We start from the raw sequence: 22077 nt of genomic DNA on the forward strand, positions 1-22077 counted from the left end.
TTACATCCTTGTTCAAAAAAGGGTGTAAGGATAAATCTTATCCAATGAGGAAGATAGTAATAGATTTCAAGAGGACATAGGCAGGCTGGTGGAATGGACGGATACGTGCCAGATGAAATTTAATGCAGAGAAGAGCGAAGTGGTACATTTTGGCAGGAAGAACGAGGAGAGGCAATATAAACTAAAAGGTACCATTTTAAAGGCGGTGCAGGAACAGAGAGATCTGGGCGTATATGTGCACAAATCTTTGAAGGTGGCAGGACAGGTTGAGAAAGCGGTTAAAAAAGCATACGGGATCCTGGACTTTATAAATAGAGGCATAGAATACAAAAGCAAGAAAGGTTTATTGCACGTTTATAAAACACTGGTTCGGCTACAACTGGAGTATTGAGTCCAAATCTGGGCATCGCACTGTCGGAAGGATGTGAAGGCCTTAGAGACTGTGCAGAAAAGATTTCCTAGAATGGTTCCAGGGACGAGGGACTTCAGTTACATGAATAGACTGGAGAAACTGGGGCCTTTCTCCTTAGAACAGAGAAGATTGAGAGGAGATTTGATAGAGTTGTTCAAAATCATGAGGGGTTGAGATAAATTAAAGAAAGAGACACTGTTCCCATTGGTGGAAGGATCGAAATCCAGAGAATACAGATTTAAGGTGATTGGCAAAAAAGCCAAAGGCGACATGAAAAACGTTTTTACACAGCGTGTAGTGATAATCGGGAAGGCGCTGCCTGAAAGGGTGGTGGAAGCAGATTCAATCATGGCTTTCAAAAAAGAATTGGATAAATACTTGAAGGGAAACATTTTCAGAGCTATGGGGAAAGAGCGGGGGCATGGGGCCAACTGGATTGCTCTAAAAGAGCCGACATAGGCTCGATGGGCCGAATGGCCTCCTTCCGTCCTGTAACGATTCTATGATTCTATCTGCACAGTCCGTGATAATAGTCAGCGCAGGATCAGCTCTAATTCGAAACTGTTCAATAAACAATGGGTGTCCCTGCACAGTGGGTAAATGCAGCATCATTACAGTCAGTGAGAATAGAGGCGACATGAGGACATATTTTCTTACGCAGCGAGTTGTTATGCTCTGGAATGCAGTGCCTGAAAGGGTGGTAGTAACAGATTCAATAGAAACTTAATAGCGATAAAGGCACAAATTCCAACTAAAATATTTAATAAATGTATTTTTTTATTATTGAAAGCTATTTACGCTGTACATCACCACTTACATCGAGTATAAGATGGGAACATTTCTGTTGTTTCAGCTTTTGTGTTGGTGGAGGGACCAGTTACAATAAATGGATATAAAACAGACAGACTATTAATTGGACCCCCTGCGGGTTCCAAAACTCCTTTAATGATGAGATATGAAAAAGTGAAGCGATCACAAAATGATGTTCCTGTAAACCCATCATTAATAAACACAGTTTCTTAATCTCTATTACAAAGTTGGTCCATCCATGTGGTTCAGCGTATACACAGTATTAACACAGACTGAGAAATGATCCGAAATACATTCTTTCTCTTTTACATTTGTTAATTATACAGAACACAGACACTTTCAGACAGGGTATGGAGAAAAGCCACGACTAGTAATTTCAACACAAAGTAATATGCTGATAGATTCAGATACAGTGATGTTTATATAGTAAAGAAAAGCACATTCAGCATGTTCACATTTTTGGACATTTTCTCAGATTTAAAACAGAAAATTTCCCGCCAGTCTGTGACACGTCTCGGGACATCACATCCTGGATTTTACGTTGACATTTACCTGGAAGGCAAACAAACGATGAGATAGAGAGTGAGTGAGGGAGAGAGAAAGAGAGAAAGGGAGCGGTGAAAACAATTCCCCACAACACACCAAAGAATCAAATATAGTCTTTCTCCACTACAAAATAGTCAGAATATTCTCTATGATACTTCATTCAAAGAGCTGCATGAAACACATTCCCCATTGTCACACAATAGAATAGAATACGGTTAGTATAAAGGGAACTTTTATTTCAATAATAACGATACAGCTTGTTCTCTTTTATAGTTTTAGAATCATAAACTGTAGGAAACACATTCCCCACAATCAGATAATATAATTAAATACAGCCAGTATTAAAGGGCCTTTTATTTAAATAGTAAATACACAGCATGTTCTCCCTGATACTTTCAGTATCACTCCATTATAACACAATTGATATCACCCGGGACTGGACACTCCCCCAGCACTGGGATATCAGGGATAGAAACAACTGCAGTCCTTGGTTACTATGTGTAATAATCAATATCACCCGGGACTGGACACTCCCCCAGCACCGGGATAACAGGGACAGGAACAACTGCAGCCCTTGGTTAACATGTGTAATAATCAATATCACCCGGAACTGGACACTCCCCCAGCAGCGGGATAACAGGGACAGGAACAACTGCAGCCCTTGGTTAACATGTGTAATAATCAATATCACCCGGAACTGGACACTCTCCCAGCACCGGGATAACAGGGACAGGAACAACTGCAGCCCTTGGTTAACATGTGTAATAATCAATCTCACTCGGGACTGGACACTCCCAGCACTGGGACACAAACGATTGAACAGACAATAAAACACTGCTCTTACCGATTTGATGTAGAACTTATAATATTTTGAGGCACAATCTCACTGTCCATCGGTGGCCAAATTTCCGGGGCTGTGTCCGAGTCATCGATAAAATCGTCATTGTTATCGTGAGTGGAAGGAACAGGGAAACCGGGCTCAGTGCGGGTCTGAGAGCAGTATACTGTGGGGAGAGAGAGATTATGGGTTAATGATGGGATTGAAACCAGGATCAGTGCGGGTCTGAGAGCTGCATACTGTGGGGAGAGATAGATTATGGATTAATGTTACGATCAAAACAGGAGTGTATATCTTTATATTAAGAATATGTCACCGACGATAGGAATGGAATTTTAAAAAAAACGCCAGTACATTCCTACACAGAGGGCTGGTGCATTCGGGAATATCAGAGATTGAACTCACCGAGAGTGGGGAGATCACCGCCGAGATCATCAGGGTCACTTTCCATCGGGAACTGACCGCCCTGAGTGTCAAAGTCGCCAGGCTCAACATCGTCATAATCGCCCGGAACGGAACCTGGGAGGAAATAGTGATTCTCACTGAAACCAAATGGTAGAACTAGGAACTTAATATTATCAGTCAATCTCCCTGGGACTTGCAGAGCGGGAAAGTGGACCGGTTGTATTCTTCAGGTGAAGTGGGGTTGGAGGGCGGGTAATTATTTGGATCATGTTGTGCAGAGGTATTTCAGTTTCCGTTTAAATGTCACACATCCTCTCCTGATATTTTGAATGTACATTATAAAGTCCTGTATCCAAATTTCCAAAAGAAGCTTTCCGTGTCCACCTGTCAGGCTGGAATTGCTTCTCCCGTCCAGTGAATGAACTACAGAGCCGTTACTGGTGGGAGTCATCGAAGAAATTTGACAGGCCGTACGTTCAGATATAACTTTTAAAATCTGCGATTAGAATTAGATTCAACGCTCTTATAACCAGAATGTTAATGGATTCAGAGTCATTATCTGTTTATAATATCGCCTATTATAAATCTGATAAAATATTGATATAATTGAGCCTGTCCATTCACCGTGTCTGGAAAAACACTCGCTCGAGAAAAGTGCTGGGAAAACACTCTGTTGTAATTTTCACAACTCAATTGAAGATTGTATTATTATTATTTTAAACCTGCTGAATTGCTGAATTCATTTTTTACAGATCTTGAAGATGCAATTATTCTAGTGAATTATATTAAGTTCAGTTTGGAACCGCATTCCCAGAAAAATAAATATGACAGACGTTTTTTCTCCATCCCAGTAATATCAGAGTGACGGATCCACTTCTCCCACACTCCAAGTAATATCAGAGTGATGGATTCACTTCTCCCACACTCCAAGTAATATCAGAGTGACGGATCCACTTCCCCATCCCAGTAATATCAGAGTGACGGATCCACTTCTCCCACACTCCAAGTTATATCAGAGTGATGGATTCACTTCCCCCACACTCCCAGTAATATCAGAGTGACGGATCCACTTCCCCCACACTCCCAGTAATACCAGAGTGATGGATTCACTTCCCCCACTCTCCCAGTAATATCAGAGTGACGGATCCACTTCCCTCACACTCCCAGTAATATCAGAGTGACGGATCCACTTCCCCCACTCTCCCAGTAATATCAGAGTGACGGATCCACTTCCCCCACACTCCCAGTAATATCCGAGTGACGGATCCACTTCCCCCACTCACCCAGTAATATCAGAGTGAGGGACCCACTTCACCGCACTCCCCGTAATATCAGAGTGACGGACCCACTTCCCCCACTCACCCAGTAATATCAGAGTGACGGATTCACTTCACCGCACTCCCAGTAATATCAGAGTGACGGATCCACTTCCCCCACACTCCCAGTAATATCAGAGTGACGGATCCACTTCCCCCACACTCCCAGTAATATTCGAGTGACAGATCCACTTCCCCCACATTCCCAGTAATATCAGAGTGACGGATCCACTTCCCCCACACTCCCAGTAATATCAGAGTGACGTATCCACTTCCCTCACACTCCCAGTAATATCAGAGTGACGGATCCACTTCCCTCACACTCCCAGTAATATCAGAGTGACGGATTCACTTCCCTCACACTCCCAGTAATATCAGAGTGACGGATCCACTTCCCCCACACTCCCAGTAATATCAGAGTGACGGATCCACTTCCCTCACACTCCCAGTAATATCAGAGTGACGGATCCACTTCCCTCACACTCCCAGTAATATCAGAGTGACGGATTCACTTCCCTCACACTCCCAGTAATATCAGAGTGACGGATCGTCTTTCCCCACACTCCCAGTAATATCCGAGTGACGGATCCACTTCCCTCACACACCCAGTAATATCAGAGTGACGGATCCACTTCCCCCACGCTCCCAGTATTATCAGAGTGACGGATCCACTTCCCCCACTCTCCCTGTAATATCAGAGTGACGGATCCACTTCCCCCACACTCCCAGTAATATCAGAGTGACGGATCCACTTCCCCCACGCTCCCAGTATTATCAGAGTGACGGATCCACTTCCCCCACGCTCCCAGTATTATCAGAGTGACGGATCCACTTCTCCCACACTCCCAGTAATATCAGAGTGACGGATCCACTTCCCCCACACTCCCAGTAATATCAGAGTGACGGATCCACTTCTCCCACACTCCCAGTAATATCAGAGTGACGGATCCTCTTTCCCCACACTCCCAGTAATATCCGAGTGACGGATCCACTTCCCTCACACTCCCAGTAATATCAGAGTGACGGATCCTCTTTCCCCACACTCCCAGTAATATCAGATTGACGGATCCACTTCTCCCACACTCCCAGTAATATCAGAGTGACGGATCCTCTTTCCCCACACTCCCAGTAATATCCGAGTGACGGATCCACTTCCCCCACACTCCCAGTAATATCCGAGTGACGGATCCTCTTTCCCCACACTCCCAGTAATATCAGAGTGACGGATCCTCTTTCCCCACACTCCCAGTAATATCAGAGTGACGGATCCACTTCCCCCACACTCCCAGTAATATCCGAGTGACGGATCCACTTCCCTCACACTCTCAGTAACATCAGAGTGACGGATCCACTTCCCCATCCCAGTAAAATCAGAGTGACGGACCCACTGCCCTCACACTCCCAGTAATATCAGAGTGACAGATCAACTTCCCCCACACTCCCAGTAATATCAGAGTGACGGATCCACGTCTCTCACATTCCCAGTAATATCACAATGACGGATCCACTTCTCCCACACTCCCAGTAATATCAGAGTGACGGATCAACTTCCCCCACACTCCCAGTAATATCAGAGTGACGGATCCACTTCTCCCACATTCCCAGTAATATCAGAGTGACGGATCCACTTCCCCCACACTCCCAGTAATATCCGAGTGACGGATCCACTTCCCTCACACTCTCAGTAATATCAGAGTGACGGATCCACTTCCCCCACACTCCCAGTAATATCCGAGTGACGGATCCACTTCCCTCACACTCTCAGTAATATCAGAGTGACGGTTCCACTTCCCCATCCCAGTAAAATCAGAGTGACGGACCCACTTCCCTCACACTCCCAGTAATATCAGAGTGACAGATCAACTTCCCCCACACTCCCAGTAATATCAGAGTGACCGATCAACTTTCCCCACACTCCCAGTAATATCAGAGTGACGGATCCACTTCTCCCACATTCCCAGTAATATCAGAGTGACGGATCCACTTCCCCCACACTCCCAGTAATAGCAGAGTGACGGATCCACTTCCCCCACGCTCCCAGTAATATCAGAGTGAAGGATTCACTTCCCCCACACTCCCAGTAATATCAGAGTGACGGATCCGCTTCCCCCACACTCCCTGTAATATCGGAGTGACGGATTCACTTCCCCCACACTCCCAGTAATAGCAGAGTGACGGATCCACTTCCCCCACTCTCCCAGTAATATTCGAGTGACTGATTCACTTCCCCCACACTCCCAGTAATATCAGAGTGACGGATCCGCTTCCCCCACACTCCCTGTAATATCAGAGTGTCGGATTCACTTCCCCCACTCTCCCAGTAATATCAGAGTGACGGATCCACTTCCCCCACTCTCCCAGTAATATCAGAGTGACGGATCCACTTCTCGCACACTCCCAGTAATATCAGTGACGGATCCACTTCCCCCACGCTCCCAGTAATATCAGAGTGACTGATCCGCTTCTCCCACACTCCCAGTAATATCAGAGTGACGGATCCACTTCCCCCACGCTCCCAGTAATATCAGAGTGACTGATCCGCTTCTCCCACACTCCCAGTAATGTCAGAGTGACGGATCCTCTTTCCCCACACTCCCAGTAATATCAGAGTGACGGATCCTCTTTCCCCACACTCCCAGTAATATCAGAGTGACTGATCCTCTTTCCTCACACTCCCAGTAATATCAGAGTTACGGATCCACTTCCCCCACGCTCCCAGTAATATCAGAGTGACGGATCCACTTCCCCCACGCTCCCAGTAATATCAGAGTGACGGATCCACTTCCCCCACGCTCCCAGTAATATCAGAGTGACGGATCCTCTTTCCCCACACTCCCAGTAATATCAGAGTGACGGATCCACTTCCCCCACACTCCCAGTAATATCAGAGTGACGGATCCTCTTTCCCCACACTCCCAATAATATCAGAGTGACGGATCCTCTTTCCTCACACTCCCAGTAATATCAGAGTTACGGATCCACTTCCCCCACGCTCCCAGTAATATCAGAGTGACGGATCCACTTCCCCCACGCTCCCAGTAATATCAGAGTGACGGATCCACTTCCCCCACGCTCCCAGTAATATCAGAGTGACGGATCCTCTTTCCCCACACTCCCAGTAATATCAGAGTGACGGATCCACTTCCCCCACACTCCCAGTAATATCAGAGTGACGGATCCACTTCCCCCACGCTCCCAGTAATATCAGAGTGACGGATCCACTTCTCCCACACTCCCAGTAATATCAGAATGACGGATCCTCTTTCCTCACACTCCCAGTAATATCAGAGTGACGGATCCACTTCCCCCACGCTCCCAGTAATATCAGAGTGACGGATCCACTTCCCCCACGCTCCCAGTAATATCAGAGTGACGGATCCACTTCCCCCACGCTCCCAGTAATATCAGAGTGACGGATCCTCTTTCCCCACACTCCCAGTAATATCAGAGTGACGGATCCACTTCCCCCACACTCCCAGTAATATCAGAGTGACGGATCCACTTCCCCCACGCTCCCAGTAATATCAGAGTGACTGATCCGCTTCTCCCACTCTCCCAGTAATATCAGAGTGACGGATCCACTTCTCCCACACTCCCAGTAATATCAGAGTGACGGATCCACTTCCCCCACGCTCCCAGTCTTATCAGAGTGACGGATCCACTTCTCCCACACTCCCAGTAATATCAGAGTGCCGGAATTTTTCATTCCATGATACTATTGGGTACAAACGGGATAAATTTGCTTCAATTTCAAAGTATTTCTGCAATCTTTTGTAACTAAAATCCCTCTCCAGGACGCCGGGTACTTGGCAGTGTCATTTTACTGTGAGTAACCTCCGATATCTTCAGTTGCTGGTTTTGGACAGTGGAGAGCGCGAAGACAACAATGAGATCGTGGGAAGTGAAAATGTACCCACTCTGATCACTGGAGGAGATCCCTTCAGGATCTTCTGATCCCGGATCATTGTCGCCCAAACTGCCACTGGTGTAATATTCGATATTATTGAGGGAGTCAATGGAACTGGAAACTGTGAAACACAAAACATTGACGGTTATTGGAGAGATTGATTGGGAAATCGGAGCAGATAATAGAAAACCTTCATCGTCCATGTGTCAATGTCTTGGAATTTGGTTCAAGACGAAGGCCGATCACCACCTTCTCAGGATAACTAGAGATGGACAATAAATGGGCCCTGAACACCTTCACCACACGGACTGCAGTGATTCAAACAGAAGGCCCACCACCGCCATCTTAGGATAACTAGAGGTGGACAATTAATGCCGTCCCTATGAGTTATACCCACATCCCGATAATGAATAAGAAACAAACTGGGCAGCCCAATATTACCGAGTCCGTTACAGAGAACAATAATACACAGTACAGCCCGTTAATAAGGAAACCTAAATATCAGAACAATGGGAATCTTACAAAGCCAATATTAGAATCATAGAATCATAGAAGTTACAACATGGAAATATTGGGATCACTATACACACGGACCACAGAGACACTCTCACTGTGATAAGAATACCCCAACATGGGGACAGTGAACAGACTGTTGATCTTGTCCAGTCAGTACAGTTAACATTAAAATGGATATTTAAGGAAAGCGAAGCCTATCCAGTGAAGATTCGGTATCAAACTGAAAATACAGACCTGATCCACGGAGCTGAGCGGAATCATCGCCGGGTGGAATATTCTCAATCTCTTCATAAATTGCTTGGTACAAACCAGTCGGCGAACCCCTGCCGCGAATGACAGCACCTGTCGGAGGGAGGGCGGGGAGATTAACATTTTGTTTCAGTCCACGCACATTTAACACTAATTTGTGTGCGAATAGAATCCAAATCAGGAGGTCACGGTGCGGTCAGTGTCATTATAGGGGACCGACTGAGGAGGTCACGGTGCGGACAGGATCAGTATGGGGGACCGACTGAGGAGGTCACAGTGCGGACAGTATCAGTATGGGGGACCGACTGAGGGGGTCACAGTGCGGACAGTATCAGTATGGGGGACCGACCGAGGAGGTCACAGTGCGGACAGTATCAGTATGGGGGACCGACTGAGGAGGTCACAGTGCGGACAGTATCAGTATGGAGGACCGACCGAGGAGGTCACGGTGCGGACAGTATCAGTATGGGGGACCGACTGAGGAGGTCACAGCGCGGACAGTATCAGTATGGGGGACCGACTGAGGGGGTCACGGTGCGGACAGTATCAGTATGGAGGACCGACCGAGGAGGTCACAGTGCGGACAGTATCAGTATGGAGGACCGACTGAGGGGGTCACAGTGCGGACAGTATCAGTATGGAGGACCGACTGAGGAGGTCACAGCGCGGACAGTATCAGTATGGAGGACCGACTGAGGAGGTCACAGTGCGGACAGTATCAGTATGGGGGACCGACTGAGGAGGTCACAGTGCGGACAGTATCAGTATGGGGGACCGACTGAGGGGGTCACAGTGCGGACAGTATCAGTATGGGGGACCGACTGAGGAGGTCACAGCGCGGACAGTATCAGTATGGAGGACCGACTGAGGAGGTCACAGTGCGGACAGTATCAGTATGGGGGACCGACTGAGGGGGTCACAGTGCGGACAGTATCAGTATGGAGGACCGACTGAGGGGGTCACAGTGCGGACAGTATCAGTATGGAGGACCGACTGAGGGGGTCACAGTGCGGACAGTATCAGTATGGAGGACCGACTGAGGAGGTCACAGTGCGGACAGTATCAGTATGGAGGACCGACCGAGGAGGTCACAGTGCGGACAGTATCAGTATGGAGGACCGACTGAGGAGGTCACAGTGCGGACAGTATCAGTGTGGGGGACCGACTGAGGAGGTCACAGTGCGGACAGTATCAGTATGGAGGACCGACTGAGGAGGTCACAGTGCGGACAGTATCAGTATGGAGGACCGACTGAGGAGGTCACAGTGCGGACAGTATCAGTATGGGGGACCGACTGAGGAGGTCACAGTGCGGACAGTATCAGTATGGAGGACCGACTGAGGAGGTCACAGTGCGGACAGTATCAGTATGGAGGACCGACTGAGGGGGTCACAGTGCGGACAGTATCAGTATGGAGGACCGACTGAGGGGGTCACAGTGCGGACAGTATCAGTATGGAGGACCGACCGAGGAGGTCACAGTGCGGACAGTATCAGTATGGGGGACCGACTGAGGAGGTCACAGTGCGGACAGTATCAGTATGGAGGACCGACCGAGGAGGTCACAGTGCGGACAGTATCAGTATGGAGGACCGACTGAGGGGGTCACAGTGCGGACAGTATCAGTATGGAGGACCGACTGAGGGGGTCACAGTGCGGACAGTATCAGTATGGAGGACCGACCGAGGGGGTCACAGTGCGGACAGTATCAGTATGGGGGACCGACTGAGGGGGTCACAGTGCGGACAGTATCAGTATGGAGGACCGACTGAGGGGGTCACAGTGCGGACAGTATCAGTATGGAGGACCGACTGAGGAGGTCACAGTGCGGACAGTATCAGTATGGAGGACCGACCGAGGGGGTCACAGTGCGGACAGTATCAGTATGGAGGACCGACTGAGGAGGTCACAGTGCGGACAGTATCAGTATGGAGGACCGACTGAGGAGGTCACAGTGCGGACAGTATCAGTATGGGGGACCGACTGAGGGGGTCACAGTGCGGACAGTATCAGTATGGAGGACCGACTGAGGGGGTCACAGTGCGGACAGTATCAGTATGGGGGACCGACCGAGGAGGTCACAGTGCGGACAGTATCAGTATGGGGGACCGACTGAGGGGGTCACAGTGCGGACAGTATCAGTATGGAGGACCGACTGAGGGGGTCACAGTGCGGACAGTATCAGTATGGAGGACCGACTGAGGAGGTCACAGTGCGGACAGTATCAGTCTGGAGGACCGACCGAGGAGGTCACAGTGCGGACAGTATCAGTATGGAGGACCGACTGAGGAGGTCACAGTGCGGACAGTATCAGTATGGGGGACCGACTGAGGAGGTCACAGTGCGGACAGTATCAGTATGGGGGACCGACTGAGGAGGTCACGGTGCGGACAGTATCAGTATGGAGGACCGACCGAGGAGGTCACAGTGCGGACAGTATCAGTATGGAGGACCGACTGAGGGGGTCACAGTGCGGACAGTATCAGTCTGGAGGACCGACTGAGGGGGTCACAGTGCGGACAGTATCAGTATGGAGGACCGACTGAGGAGGTCACAGTGCGGACAGTATCAGTATGGGGGACCGACCGAGGAGGTCACAGTGCGGACAGTATCAGTATGGAGGACCGACTGAGGGGGTCACAGTGCGGACAGTATCAGTATGGAGGACCGACTGAGGAGGTCACAGTGCGGACAGTATCAGTCTGGGGGACCGACCGAGGAGGTCACGGTGCGGACAGTATCAGTATGGGGGACCGACTGAGGGGGTCACGGTGCGGACAGTATCAGTATGGAGGACCGACTGAGGGGGTCACAGTGCGGACAGTATCAGTATGGAGGACCGACCGAGGAGATCACAGTGCGGACAGTATCAGTATGGGGGACCGACTGAGGAGGTCACAGTGCGGACAGTATCAGTATGGAGGACCGACTGAGGGGGTCACGGTGCGGACAGTATCAGTCTGGGGGACCGACTGAGGGGGTCACGGTGCGGACAGTATCAGTATGGAGGACCGACCGAGGAGGTCACAGTGCGGACAGTATCAGTATGGGGGACCGACTGAGGAGGTCACAGTGCGGACAGTATCAGTATGGGGGACCGACTGAGGAGGTCACAGTGCGGACAGTATCAGTATGGGGGACCGACTGAGGAGGTCACAGTGCGGACAGTATCAGTATGGGGGACCGACTGAGGAGGTCACAGTGCGGACAGTATCAGTATGGAGGACCGACTGAGGGGGTCACGGTGCGGACAGTATCAGTCTGGGGGACCGACTGAGGGGGTCACGGTGCGGACAGTATCAGTATGGAGGACCGACCGAGGAGGTCACAGTGCGGACAGTATCAGTATGGGGGACCGACTGAGGAGGTCACAGTGCGGACAGTATCAGTATGGGGGACCGACTGAGGAGGTCACAGTGCGGACAGTATCAGTATGGGGGACCGACTGAGGAGGTCACAGTGCGGACAGTATCAGTATGGGGGACCGACTGAGGAGGTCACAGTGCGGACAGTATCAGTATGGAGGACCGACTGAGGAGGTCACAGTGCGGACAGTATCAGTATGGAGGACCGACTGAGGAGGTCACAGTGCGGACAGTATCAGTATGGAGGACCGACCGAGGAGGTCACAGTGCGGACAGTATCAGTCTGGGGGACCGACTGAGGGGGTCACAGTGCGGACAGTATCAGTATGGAGGACCGACTGAGGAGGTCACAGTGCGGACAGTATCAGTCTGGGGGACCGACTGAGGGGGTCACAGTGCGGACAGTATCAGTATGGAGGACCGACTGAGGGGGTCACAGTGCGGACAGTATCAGTATGGAGGACCGACCGAGGAGGTCAAAGTGCGGACAGTATCAGTATGGAGGACCGACCGAGGAGGTCACAGTGCGGACAGTATCAGTATGGAGGACCGACCGAGGAGGTCACAGCGCGGACAGTATCAGTATGGGGGACCGACCGAGGAGGTCACAGTGCGGACAGTATCAGTATGGGGGACCGACTGAGGAGGTCACAGTGCGGACAGTATCAGTATGGAGGACCGACTGAGGAGGTCACGGTGCGGACAGTATCAGTATGGAGGACCGACTGAGGAGGTCACAGTGCGGACAGTATCAGTATGGAGGACCGACTGAGGAGGTCACAGTGCGGACAGTATCAGTATGGGGGACCGACTGAGGAGGTCACAGTGCGGACAGTATCAGTATGGGGGACCGACTGAGGAGGTCACAGTGCGGACAGTATCAGTATGGAGGACCGACTGAGGAGGTCACAGTGCGGACAGTATCAGTCTGGAGGACCGACTGAGGGGGTCACAGTGCGGACAGTATCAGTATGGAGGACCGACCGAGGAGGTCACAGTGCGGACAGTATCAGTATGGGGGACCGACTGAGGAGGTCACGGTGCGGACAGTATCAGTATGGAGGACCGACCGAAGAGGTCACAGTGCGGACAGTATCAGTATGGGGGACCGACTGAGGAGGTCACAGTGCGGACAGTATCAGTATGGAGGACCGACCGAAGAGGTCACAGTGCGGACAGTATCAGTATGGGGGACCGACTGAGGAGGTCACAGTGCGGACAGTATCAGTATGGAGGACCGACTGAGGGGGTCACAGTGCGGACAGTATCAGTATGGAGGACCGACTGAGGAGGTCACAGTGCGGACAGTATCAGTATGGGGGACCGACCGAAGAGGTCACAGTGCGGACAGTATCAGTATGGAGGACCGACCGAAGAGGTCACAGTGCGGACAGTATCAGTATGGAGGACCGACCGAGGAGGTCACAGTGCGGACAGTATCAGTATGGAGGACCGACCGAGGAGGTCACAGTGCGGACAGTATCAGTATGGAGGACCGACTGAGGAGGTCACAGTGCGGACAGTATCAGTATGGAGGACCGACTGAGGAGGTCATGGTTTCTTGGCCTGTTCCGTCAGTATGAGAAGTGAGTTGCTGTGTACAGAGAGCAGGAGTGTGTTGGGTGGGTGAGATGTGAGTGGAATAGTTGTGCTGGGATGTAGAATAATCACTGGCGAAAGCAGAAAGTCACCTCTCAAAATGACGGACAGAAGCTGGTCAGAGAGATCAAGATTGGACATCCGGACCCAGAAACGGAATGGGTGGAACGGATACCCAATGAATAAGGGAAGAATAACAGCCAAGTAAATAACTGAAAGCACAGCCCAAAACAGTTCAATTAAACTTTCTGTTCCATTGCTGCAATAAGTAAATTCTTCTGGAACCTTATTTACTGGCTGACATTCTGGGACGGTGAATGATAACATTTAAAGGAAGGTCGTGTCTGACTAACTTGATTGAATTTTTTGAGGAGGTGACAAGGAGGGTCGATGAGGGTAGCACATTTGATGTAGTCTACGTGGATTTTAGCAAGGCTTTTGACAAGGTGCCACATGGCAGACTGTTCAAAAAAGTAAAACCCCATAGGATCCAATAGAAAGTGGCAAATTGGATCCAAAATTGGCTCAGTGGCAGGAAGCAAAGGCGAATGGTCGACGGGTGTTTTTGTGACTGGAAGGCTGTTTCCAGTGGTGTTCCGCAGGGCTCAGTACTGGATCCCTTGCCTTTTGTGGTATATATTAATGATTTAGACTTAAACGTAGGGGGCATAATTAAGACGTTTGCAGATGATACAACAATTGTCCGTTTGGTCGATAGTGAGGAGAAAGCTGTAGACTGCAGCAAGTTATTAATGGACTGGTCAGGTGGGCAGAAAAGTGTCAAATGGAATTCAATCCGAAAAGTGTGAAGTGGTGCACTTGAGGAGGGAAAACAAGGCAAGGGAGTACACAATAAATGGGAGGATACTGAGAGGTGGAGAGGAAGAGCGGGACCTTGGAGTGCATGGCCACGGATCTCTGATGGTAGACAAGGTGGTTAAGAAGGCAAACGGGATACTTTCCTTTATTAGCCGAGGCATTGAATATAAGAGCAGGGAGGTTATACTGGAAATGTATAAAACACTATTTAGGCCACAGCTAGAATACTGCGTACAGATCTGATCAGCACTTTGCAGGAAATATGTGATTGCACTAGAGAGGGTACAGAGGAGATTTACGAGGATGTTGCCAGGACTGGAGAATTTTAGCTATGAGGAAAGTTTTGAGAGGCTGGGGTTGTTTTCTTTGGAAGAGAGGAGGCTGAGAGGTGATTTAATTGAGGTGTATAAAATTATGATGGGTCTAGATACAGTGGACAGGAAGGTCCTATTCTGCTTAGCAGAGAGGTCAATAACCATGGGGCATAGATTTAACATAATTGGTAGAAGGATTAGAGGGAAGCTGTGGAAAGATTTTTTCACCCAGAGGGTGGTGGGGGTCTGGACCTCACTGCCGGAAAGAGTGGTAGAGGCAGAAACCCTCACCACATTTAAGAAGTACTTGGATATGCAATTGAAATGCCGTGACCTACAAGGATATGGACCAAGCGCTGGAAAGTGGGATTAGGCTGGGTAGCTCTACTTCGACCGGCACAGACATGATGGGCCGAATCGCTTCCTTCTTGCCGTAAATTTTCTATGTTTCAAATAATTCACCGTTTAAATATCATGTTTTACTAATTCGGGCAGCACATTGAACTGAACAAATCGACAAAAGCGGATTAAGATTTCTTTCGAACAATACCACGTGAGACTCTCTCTATGGAAAAGTGCAATGAACTGGAGTCCCGCCACGATATGAAACAATATCCGAGATCCAGTGTTCGTTCAGCGGGAAGATTTGAGCCTCACCTCTTCTTGTTGACTTTCTCTGTGTTACCACCATCAGTGCGATCAACTCACAGATGAGAAGGACTCCGAGGGTTATGCAGACGATAACGGGGATAGAGGTGCCTTTACCTCCCTGTCCTTAATCACAAGATTACAGAAAGATGTATTACAGCCACAGTCCGCGTTGTATTTTAAAATATTTACAATAAGTGTTTCGCAATTGAATACATTGCTCGTGCGCAATGAGTCGAGCCGAAAATTCCTCAATAACTATGGTGCACATTGTACCAGTGAAAAGTATGAGCGGGTCAGAATTAGAGAGACCGAGTCCCAGCCCCGCCTCCCACGTACCTGCTGAGCACAGGACAGTTCAAGTATAGTCAGAGACCGGGGGTTAACGGGCTTTAAACGGATCTCTTCGAAATACTCGATAAGGAAAAAATGTTCCAGTCAATTTGAAACTCAAATTAACTTCAGGAATGATCAAAAACAACAATAAATTGTCATTATTAATAAGAATGAGAATAATACTATTAATATAGGAGAATGGAAACATTCGGAACTGGAGTACTCCATTCAGCCCCTCGAGCCTACTCAGCCATTCAATTAGATCATAGGTGACCTGTACCTCAACTCCATTTACCCGTATTTGCTCCATATCCCTTGCTACCCTTAACCAACAGAAATCTATCTATCTCAGGATTGAAAGCTCCAAGTAACCTTGAAACCATCGCCTTTTGGGGGAGAGTGTTCCAGATATTTACTACAATTTGTGTGAAAAAGTGCATCCTGATTTCGCTCCTGAATGACCTCGAACTAATTTTAAGATTCTGTCCTCTTGTTCTTGATTCCCCCATCAGACAAAATAGTTTCTCTGTATCTACCTTATCAATTCCTTTTAACACTTTAAACACCTCGATCAGATCACCCTTCAATCTTCTATGCTAAAGGGAATACAACCCTAGTCCATGCAACATGTCCTCATAATTGAACCCTCAAAGCTCCGGTATCAATCTGGTGAATTTGCGCTGCACCCACTCCAAGATCAATATATTATTTTTGAGGTGTGGTGCACAAAACTGAACGCAGTATCCCAGATGCATTCTGACCAAGGTTCTATACAACTGAAACTTAACTTGTTCCACTTTGTATTTAAGACTCATTGAGAATTAGGCCAATTACTTTTTGCATCTGTCCACTGGCTTTTAATGATTTGTCTACCATTTAGTAAATGCTCCGATTTATCTTTCTTGGGCCCAAAGTGGATGACCTCATGATTGCCCACATTAAACTCTATTTTTCAAAGTTCTGCACACTCATTTAATCTATCTATGTCCCTTTGCAACTTCCTGCTCCCATCTGCAGAATTTAGTGTCCCTCTTAGTTGAGTGTCATCTGCTAACTTAGATATACAACTCTCTATTCCTTCATCCAAATCATTAATGCACATGGTGAAGGGTTGAGGACCCAGAACAGATCCCCGGGGAGCACCAGTTGTCAAATCCCACCAATCAGATTATGACCCTTTTCTCCCCACTCCCTGTCTACTTCCTCCCAACTAATTTCCAACCCGAGTCCAAAGGCTACCTGCAATTGCGTGCATTCTCATTTTCTTTAATAATCTCTCGTGTGAAATTTATCTAATGCCTTCTGGGAGTCCATCTAGAGGACATCAATGGTGTCCATAATGGCCAGACGAGAGCCAGGCAATGACCATCTCCAACAAGAGAGAGTCTAAACACCTCCCCTTGACATTCAACAGCATTACCATCGCCGAATCCGCCACCATCAACATTTTGGGGTCACCATTGGCCAGAAACTTAACTGGACCAGCCATATAAATACTGTGGCTACAAGAGCAGTTCAGAGGCTGGGTATTCTGCGGTGAGTGACTCACCTCCTGACTCCACAAAGCCTTTCCGCCATTTAAAAAGCACAAGTCAGGAGCGTGATGGAATAACTTCCATTTGCCTGGATGAGTGCAGCTCCAACAACACTTACAAAGCTCGACACCACCCAAGACAAAGCAGCCCGTTTGATTGGCACCCCATCCACCACCCTAAACATTCACTCCCTTCACCACCGACGCACAGTGGCTGCAGTGTGTACCATCCACTGGATGCACTGCAGCAACTCGCCAAGGCTTCTTCGATGGCACCTCCCAAACTCGCGACCTCTACCATCGAGAAAGACAAGGGCTGCAGGCACATGGGAACAACACCACCTGCACGTTCCCCTCCAAGTCACACACCATCCTGACATGGAAATATATTGCAGTTCCTTCATCGTGGCTGGGTCAAAACCCTGGAACTCCCTACCTAACAGCACCGTGGGAGAACCGTCACCACACGGACTGCAATGGTTCAAGGACGCGGCTCACCACCACCTTATCAAGGGCCATTAGAGATGGGAAATAAATGCTGGCCTTGCCCACATCCCATGAATGAATAAAAAAAACACGTCATCACCACCTTATTAGTGAGCTCCTCTAAAAAAAATCAGCTAGATTATTCAGACATGACTCACCCTTAACAAAGCCAAGTTAAATCCCCCTGAATAGCTCATATTTATTCAAGTCACTCTATGCTTAATACACATTCTCGTAGCTTCTCTCCAACTGACGTTAAACTGTGGACTTGTTTTTTCCTCTCCCACCCTTCTTAAATAATGGAGTAACATTAGGAAATGTCCAATCTAACGGCACAATTCCTGAATCAAGAATGGTATTGATGACCATATTAGTAATAATACAGTAAAATAAAATATGAATGCGAATGCTAACACTGATACAGATGATAAATACCTGCAGATGTGGACGGAGAAGCAGTAGGGGGCAAATCGGGCCCTGTGGAATATATTGTACAAACATTACATTAGCGTAAATTATTAGGAATTTTACATTAAAGATAAAAGTTGGACTTAATTTACGAAATCAATGAGTCATTTTCAGAGAACGAGGAAAATCCCGCTGCGACCCTTACCGGAACAAATCACACCGGCATCTTCCTTGTGGTAACAGTCATGTTGACCTGGCGGTGAGGAACGACAGTCGGACAGAAAGGATTCACTTCCAGTGCACTTCACCACATCCAGCCAAATAACACCGTCGCCACGGGTAAATGCGGCCCCTCCTGGGGCCAGTAGAGCGGGGCCGCAGCGCAGCTGTCTGCAGACAACATTGGCATCGGCCATATCCCAGGAGTCATCGCACACAGTGCCCCAGCCGTTATTGGACAATATCTCCACTCTCCCGGAGCAGTTGGTGTTACCTCCAACCAGCCTCACAGGTTGTCCCAGGTCTGGCAAAGAGAACAATGTCATATTTATTTCGTACAAGCCAGGAATACAAGTCAGATATTTGGTATGAAGAGTAGGAAGCACCTGGTAAATGTCCATCTTTCGAACCAGAGTCTCGAACGCAGACTCTTGAACTGTGGGATCTCTCCGGCACTTTGACATCTGTTGAGAACAGAAACATGCTGAATGTATTGGGCACCAATGTTTGAAATGACGCCCGCACATTGAGAGGTTCGTCGTGTTACCTGAACAAACAACACCTGCATCCTCCCTGTGATTACAGTTGTGTTCACCCCACGGGTCAGACTGACACTGCCAAAGGAACGACTCGTGTGAATTACACTCCATCTCATCGAGCCAAATGGGTCCGGATCCCTCTCCGAATAACCGAGTGTCATACTTAATAGATGTGATGGGGCCGCACTGTAACTGTTTACAGATCACTTCTGCATCCTTTCGGTCCAGATTTTCCGAGCACACTGTTCCCCAGGTCCCATTGTAGAACACTTCCACTCTCCCCTCACAGCGATGCTGTCCATTCACCAGCCGCATCTCTTTGTGCTCTGTCAATGAAACATAAAATATCCAGGTGGTACGACTGATAACTCGTTGTATGTTCACACTGCACACCACATGTTGTACTGGTTGTGTTCACTGGTTGTCGGTAATTATTTCAGAAATCTCCCGAGTGAAGCTTCAGGTAATACACTGCAGAAAATGAGCAGATTGACAGCGCCCTTACCTGAACACACCACCATCACATCTTCTTTATGAGTACAGTCGTGTTGACCCCACGGTGCTGAGGGACAGTCCCAGAGAAACGATTCGTTACCCGAACAGCTCAGTTCATCCAACCAAACTGGGCCTATGCCTTGTCCACAAGAAGCAGGAAGTGCCGTCTCCAACGCATTTCCACAACCCAGCTGTCTGCAAACCACGTCAGCGTCGGCCAAGTCCCAGGAATCATCACAAACTGAGCCCCAGGTGCCATTGTAATAAACTTTCACTAGCCCAGCGCATGGGCTTCCACCGTCAGACAGTCTTATCTGCACGTGATCTGTTGGACAATACAAGAGGATTATACTTCCAATACATTATAATCTCATCACTCAATCCAACCACTGCTTCGTCAGCTAAAGAAAAGTTTCCTGAAGCTTTGTTATGCCCCTTACATAGATAAATGAAACAATAACCCGGAAAATCTGCCTATTCTTACATGCCTCATACTGTAACTCACGGTCGTACAACGCCAGAACATCTGTCCACACTTGAATGCTGCATACTGCAACTGACACTTGTACAACCCCAGAACACCTGTCCACAATAACATACCTCATAATGCAACTTACACCAATAAGGCCTCAGAACATCTGACTACACTTATATGCTGCATAATCCAACTTACACTTGTGCAACCCCAGAACATCAGTCTACAATTACATACCTCTTAATGCAGCTTACACCAATAAGGCCCCAGCATATCTGACTACGTTCAGATGCTGCATAATGCGACTTACACGTGTCCAACCCCAGAACATCTGTCTACAATAACATACCTCATAATGCAACTTACACCAATAAGGCCCCAGCACATCTGTGTGCACTTACATACTTCACAATTGAACTTAACATCAGTACAACCCCAGAGCATCTGACTGTACTTGCATGCTGGGTAATGGAAGTTACACCAGTACAAACCCTCTATATTTACATACTGAATAATGCAACTTACACAAGTACAGTCGAGAACATCTGCCTAAAATTACACACTGCAGAATTCAACTTACACCAGTATAACCCAAAACATCTGTCCACACTTATATGCTGCATAATGGAATTTACAGCAGTACAACTTCAAAACATCTGTCTACACTTACATCCGGCATAATTCAACTTACGCCAGTACATCCCAAAACACCTGTCTACACTTACATATTGCATAATTCAACTTAAACCAGGACAACCCCAGAAAATGTGACCCCCGAGCTGATGTTCCAATCACATCTGCTCTCCGTCACAAAGATATCATACTTCCACCTCTATAACATCGCTCACCTCCGGCCCTGCCGCAGCCCATCTACCGCTGAAAATCCCATCCATGTCTTTGTTACCATCAGAATCGACCATTTCAATGCTCTCCCCGCCGGACTCCCTTATTCCACACTCTATAACCTTCAGCTCATCCAAAACTCTGCTGCCTGTATCCTGACCTGCACCACTTTTCTCAGCAGTTTAGAAATTACCCTTTATGGTTCTGTAAAAGTTAACCATTTTTTCACCTGAACACAGGACCCCGACGCCGATGCGGTCAGTGAGAAGCGGATTCAATGTGAATGAGCTGCAGTTCCGAAGCTGCGACTCGTATCCGTCGCACTGGACATCATTCACCCACACGGGCCCTTCACCCTCTCCGTACTTTGACGAGTTATAAGCGGATATCGCATAGCCGCAGCCCAGCTGTCTGCAGACCACGTTGGCATCATTTAAATCCCAGAGATTATCCTGCACTCGCCCCCAGCTGCCGTTGTAGTAAATCTCCACTCGCCCGTCACAGCGGCTTCCCCCATTGGTCAGTCTCGGCGGCCAACCTTCATCTACAAAAAGAAACACATTGAGAAATACGGTTCAACTGAAACAAAAATATCCCACAATTTACTAACTCTCACCGGACAGTTATTATAAATGTTAATGATTAAAGTTTCTCTAATAATTACCCACACGGACTGTGGGCGGATCCTCTCCCCATTTCCTTTTCTCAGTGAATAGAGTTTAACCAGATGCCGGGTAGCTTCCGGTGGCTAATCTGGGGAAAGGAGGAAACACAAACTGGAGGGCGGGCTGCCCAGGCCGGCTATTGATAAGTGCTGTGATGGAAGGCAGGAGCTCCCGACTGCTCACAGTTCATCCTATCCAATATGGAGAGAAACAGACAGAAGTTTCAATTCAAAAAGCCTTCCCATGACGTCCCAAAGCGCTTCACAGCCAATGAAGTACTTTTGATTGTAGTCACTGCTATAACGGCGGGACAGGCCCGAGGGGCTGAAGGGCC

General features: G+C 48.3%; 1 protein-coding gene across 1 annotated transcript in view; it reads right to left on the minus strand.

Annotated features, from left to right (window-relative positions):
* Positions 1-18677: 18677 nt before the first annotated feature.
* Positions 18678-22077, minus strand: part of LOC137310273 (deleted in malignant brain tumors 1 protein-like) — a 35994-nt gene continuing 32594 nt past the window's right edge. The window contains exons 7-13 of the mRNA XM_067978172.1: positions 21308-21622; positions 20473-20566; positions 20245-20342; positions 19771-20085; positions 19274-19591; positions 19113-19190; positions 18678-19030 (exon numbers count right to left, since the gene is read on the minus strand). Of these exons, the coding sequence (XP_067834273.1) occupies positions 18678-19030; positions 19113-19190; positions 19274-19591; positions 19771-20085; positions 20245-20342; positions 20473-20566; positions 21308-21622 (1571 nt within the window). The remainder of the gene's footprint in view (positions 19031-19112; positions 19191-19273; positions 19592-19770; positions 20086-20244; positions 20343-20472; positions 20567-21307; positions 21623-22077) is intronic.

Source organism: Heptranchias perlo, unplaced genomic scaffold, assembly GCF_035084215.1.
Source record: "Heptranchias perlo isolate sHepPer1 unplaced genomic scaffold, sHepPer1.hap1 HAP1_SCAFFOLD_240, whole genome shotgun sequence".
Classification (NCBI taxonomy): domain Eukaryota; kingdom Metazoa; phylum Chordata; class Chondrichthyes; order Hexanchiformes; family Hexanchidae; genus Heptranchias; species Heptranchias perlo.